The following is a 4929-nucleotide window of genomic DNA, read 5'->3' as shown; positions in this document are numbered from 1 at the left end:
AGTTCTAGTGAACTTTCATGAGGTTCTTGGACCTTCTTTGATTTTCACATATTAGGCCTTAAACTTAGTGGGTTGGGCCATAAAATTGTTGGATTGTGACAGGAGGGAGTAGCACTTAATCCGTAATAGAAAGTCTGGACGCAACACATTATATCCCCCAGAAAGAATATAGTAAAACTTTATATTTATTTATTTATTTATTATTATTTATGTGTAAAATTTAACGACTAAACGACGTCGGTGCCACTTTATATAAAATCGCTCATCTCAACCTTCACCATTCAACGTGAACCAGCGCGAGAGGATTGCACAATAAACAGAACCGACGATACAAAACGCGTCATCGATCAAGGATTAATTAAAATCTAATACCAAAAAATGGTACGCAACATAATTTGTTTACACATATCTTTTTGTTTTTGATAGATCTTTGTTGATAATTATCGTAATTTAATTTATCTGGTAGATAGCCCCCTTTTTGAATCAATTAGGGTTTTGCTATTTTCTTCAATATCAGCTTTGTGAATTCAGGGCTTTCTTATAGTGCAATTAGAACTTATTGGATTATATTTCTGTATTAATTTCAAAATCTGATGAAATATTCACGTTAAAAAAAAAAAACTTAAATATCTATTAGGTTAACTGATCGAACAAATGAGGAGCTAGAATTAAAAACAAGGCTCTGGAAATTGTTGACTTTTATTGAATAACAGTCAAAGGGGGTTACAAAATTAAGGAGGGAGGATGTGTTTTCTTTCACACATGAATTGATTACAATGGACGGTTAAGTCTGTTACAACCAACTTTTGATCTGTTAGTAGCTCACTTGCATTGCACATTTAGTACTCATGTATGATCTGCATTTTATCTGTTGGATGGATTCATAATAATACACCCTGGTTGAAAAGATTCTGTCTTCAAGAATTTTGATTGTAACAAAGTCACCGTTGTTGAAACCAACATAAAGAATTACAGAATACATAACTCTAATAATTGTTGTTAGATCAGTGCTGCTGTCTCTTTTCTTTATGATTTTCTTTTCCAAAAAATGGTGCCAACCATGAGTGCACAAGCCAACGTCACGTGGCGAACGAGATCATAGTCAGTACTTTTCCAGTAACTGTACCATTGTTTCCATAAACCCTTTATCTACAGATTTCAAAGTGCCTCTCACCAGCATTTCATTATACCTGATGTAACCATTTGTGGAACACCTTTTAACAACGTGAGAACATTTAACATCTGGTTTCACAATCAACCTCAAAACAAGTAAACTTCTGAACCCATTATCACAATATGTCAAAATTCACATTACCCTTCTTCTTTTTATACCATTTCCAGTTGTCAAACAGTTCTATGTTAAAAGATGCTTCCTTATTAGTAGTGTTGACAACTAATACGTGAAAATATATTGAAATGTCTTCGGTATTGATTGGGGCCCATCTTTGCAGTTCAGCATCAGGCAACGTGTCTTGTTGTTCGTGTTACATGTCTGAGAAATTGCAGGGCGGTCCCTTTTCGTAAGAACCGTATTCTGAGTCAGGAAAGCCTCCTACAAAACTTGTATCGTTAACTATTTAAGATAGTAGTGATTTTAAACAATTGTTGTTCCTCTTTTCACTTAGCTTTTCAACATTGACCAAACAACTCCAGTCAATATTCACTTCATTTGGAACTTTAAAACTTGAAATAGATAGAAATTGTGAACTAGTCTTTTCTTTCATAAGCTTGTTAGTCTTATCATGCAACTTAGCCAAACAATAGGTATCCGAAAGGGTTTTGGGTTTATACATTTTGACCCACTTTTCAATTTCCGGATGCAACCCCTAAATGAATATATCAACGGCATATGATTCATCTAAACTCGTATCTTTAAACAAATACCATATGCATCATAATACTCTTGAATGGTACCTTTTTGTTTAAAGTTTAATAAACCTTTCATCGAACTTTTTTTGTGCAATCTTCTTATGTTCACTTTTTTTTTTTTCCACCTCTTTTTCCCAAGAAGTCTTTTTTATCACTATTATTTCCAAGCACAACATAATGGTCATTCAGAAACTTTTGATTGTTTGCAAAGACTTCCACTTTCGTGTATATATTTGCCACGTTATCAAGAATATTATGACAAGATAGTTTGATATCTTCATCAATTCGTATTGATCGAGCAATCTCCATCAATGAATAACTATGCATATCTTTTTCGATTCCAAACCACTCAGAAAAGTGCTCTGATACTATTTTTTTGTGGATTCTTGAGTTTAACAACCGAGATGAACTGATCGAACAACCGAGGAGCTGGGATTAAGAACAAGGTTCCGCAATTGAACATTGCTGACTTTTATTGAATAACAGTTAAAGGGTTTTGACTTTTATTGATTTGCTAGCTAGTGAAAATACAATCCAATTGCTACTTATTCCCACAACTAGGTTTTTGTCTCGTTTCATGGCTACAAATAGGGTTTGGGAAGATGAACACTACAAGCATATCCACAAGATGAAATGAACAAATTATGGAATAACTTGTGTATTAAACTGGTTTTGATATAGACTGTGATTGATACCAATATTGTATCCTTTTTGCGAAATTAAAACTTGTGGTTATGTGCTAGGGCGTGCTAAACTGTACTATATTTTCTTCAACTGATGTTACATTTATATCTTTCAAGTATTAACACATATTGTTATCTTTATGGCGTTTAGATGTGAGATTGGAATATTCACATATTATTATTTTTTATGCAGTCGACACTTGCAGCTGCTAGGGCAGACAACTTCTACTACCCCCCAGAATGGGAACCAAAAAAGGTATGCTGTTAAATTGTTCAATTAAATGTGTATCAAGTCTCACATGAATTTTTTTTTTTTACGATGTACTTAAATTTGTGTTCTTTTTATAGGGTGGTTTGAACAAATTTCACGGACAACATGCGTTAAGGGAGAGAGCGAAAAAGATAGATCAGGGTATCCTAGTCATAAGGTTCGAAATGCCGTACAATATCTGGTGTGGCGGCTGTAGTTCTATGATTGCGAAGGGTGTCCGGTTTAATGCTGAGAAGAAGCAAGTAGGGAATTATTATTCTACAAAGGTAACCTATACATTTTGAACTTCGTATAACAAAATTTGATTTTTCATCTTTTTGTATTTTTAGAATTTATCATCATGATTCCTACTATCCGTATGCAGATATGGAGCTTCACAATGAAATCTGCATGTTGTCAGCATGAAATTGTCATTCAAACTGATCCAAAGAACTGCGAGTATTTAGTTATCAGTGGTGCTCAAAAAAAAGTTGAAGACTTTGATACTGAAGATGCAGAAACTATGGCACTCCCTGTTGACGAAGGTCAGTATAATGAAAATCTTCCCGTTATATTGAGATTATTTTTTTAAATATTTGACTAGATTTGACCAAGGTTGAAAAAGACGCAAGTCAGATACGAATTGAGTCGGTCGAGATGGGTCTATGTTGACCAACATTGACTTTTTAATAAAATTATATTAAATATAAATATTTCAAACATTAATATTTTAATAATAAATGATTTACAAATAAGATAATGTGGTGTTAGTTTAAGTGTATTTTATTAATTTATTTTTAAGGGATTCTATATAAGTCGGTGTTTTTATCAGCTAGTTTTTTAAATGGGTTCTAAATTTTCTTTTACTCTAGAACAAGGCCAGACAAAAAGACGACCTTTTACCGACTTTCCCTGATTTTGACCTGACTTTTAGCGTTGACTGACTAATTAGACGTTTTTGGGCGAAACAGACGGGCTAGTCACCAAACCACCACAACGACCACCGCAACCGCTGCTTGAGTTTACCATATTGTGTATTAAAATGTTGCTTTTAATAATACTAAATAAAAATAAATGTTTATAAAACTTTGTGTTATGCAGTAAAAAGCAAGCTAGAAGATCCTTTTTACCGTCTTGAACATCAAGAAGAGGATTTAAAGAAGAAAAAAGAAGCAGAGCCGTTATTAGTCCGACTTCAACGAGTATCCGACGCAAGACATTCAGACGATTATTCGTTAAACAAGTCTCTTCGTGCCAGACTCAGAGTACATACTCTTTTTTTTTAATAAAAACATGAATTTGGTAATTTACTAATTTTAGTTTTTTTTTAATACATTTTCTTATATACTTTGGCTTTTAATAAAATGGCAGGGTCAAAAGAAACGAGTTGCCGAAGAAGAGGTGTCCGCAAGGAAAATGGGACTCGGGATAAGACTACTTCCAGCATCTGCAGAAGATACGGCGGCTGCTAAACGTGTGAAGTTTTCTTCAAAGTTTGATAAAAACAGGAACGAGAAACGAGCGTTAATCAAATCCACATCTATTTTCTCAGACTCGTATTCATCTTCATCATCTGGTTCCAAAAGGATGGAACTTGAAGCGAAACGTAGAAGAATAAATGCAGCAACAACATCTAAGTTGTTGACCGGGGGGTTTAAGCCATCATCATGGTCCACAGGTTCTGGATCTTCAGTTCGTAAGAACAGGTCCTGAATTATTACTTAAGAGACTTCGATAAGGTGTGCCGTGTGCGTATGTTTGATTACTGTATCTTTTTTAAATGTGTAACTTGTATGAATGGTTTTCTGGCTTTGTATATATTTCATAAGATGATGTTCGTTTGTATGCATCTCAAATCCTCAATTATATCACTTACATTTTATTGTTTACAACTAAGCAATTTAAACAGCCAATTGCTGATTTACTCGTGTGGATTTGTTTTTCATGTTTAAGTACTTTAGGGTTCACTTATCAAAAACCTTTAAATCCAATCATATGCAATGTTATGTTACAAGTTATTCTACATCGAGTGTTGTGGCCGTATGTAAAGTCACCTTTTTATAGAAAAACAAAATCATTAATTTCCTTTTCCGAAATCGGATTAACTTATGTTTTGTGGTCTAGACG

The 4929-nt window shown here is 33.8% G+C and overlaps 1 protein-coding gene across 1 annotated transcript; it reads left to right on the top strand.

The window, feature by feature from the left end:
- Positions 1-242: 242 nt before the first annotated feature.
- On the top strand, positions 243-4712 carry LOC139847973 (uncharacterized). Its single transcript, XM_071837713.1, has 6 exons — positions 243-381; positions 2746-2808; positions 2901-3089; positions 3188-3347; positions 3904-4067; positions 4174-4712. Exons 1-6 carry the CDS (start codon positions 379-381, stop codon positions 4513-4515), a joined length of 921 nt encoding a protein of 306 aa, XP_071693814.1. The 5' UTR covers positions 243-378; the 3' UTR covers positions 4516-4712.
- The last annotated feature ends 217 nt before the right edge of the window (positions 4713-4929 follow it).

The sequence above is a fragment of the Rutidosis leptorrhynchoides genome, chromosome 5, assembly GCF_046630445.1.
Source record: "Rutidosis leptorrhynchoides isolate AG116_Rl617_1_P2 chromosome 5, CSIRO_AGI_Rlap_v1, whole genome shotgun sequence".
Taxonomy (NCBI): domain Eukaryota; kingdom Viridiplantae; phylum Streptophyta; class Magnoliopsida; order Asterales; family Asteraceae; genus Rutidosis; species Rutidosis leptorrhynchoides.
The sequence above is the reverse complement of the archived record's forward strand: the minus strand, read 5'-3'. Positions and strand labels throughout refer to the sequence as shown.

Coding starts and splice junctions, on each gene's coding strand:
- LOC139847973 (XM_071837713.1), top strand. Junction 3,348..3,903: donor GGCACTCCCTGTTGACGAAG/GTCAGTATAATG, acceptor TGTGTTATGCAG/TAAAAAGCAAGCTAGAAGAT. Junction 4,068..4,173: donor CTCTTCGTGCCAGACTCAGA/GTACATACTCTT, acceptor ATAAAATGGCAG/GGTCAAAAGAAACGAGTTGC.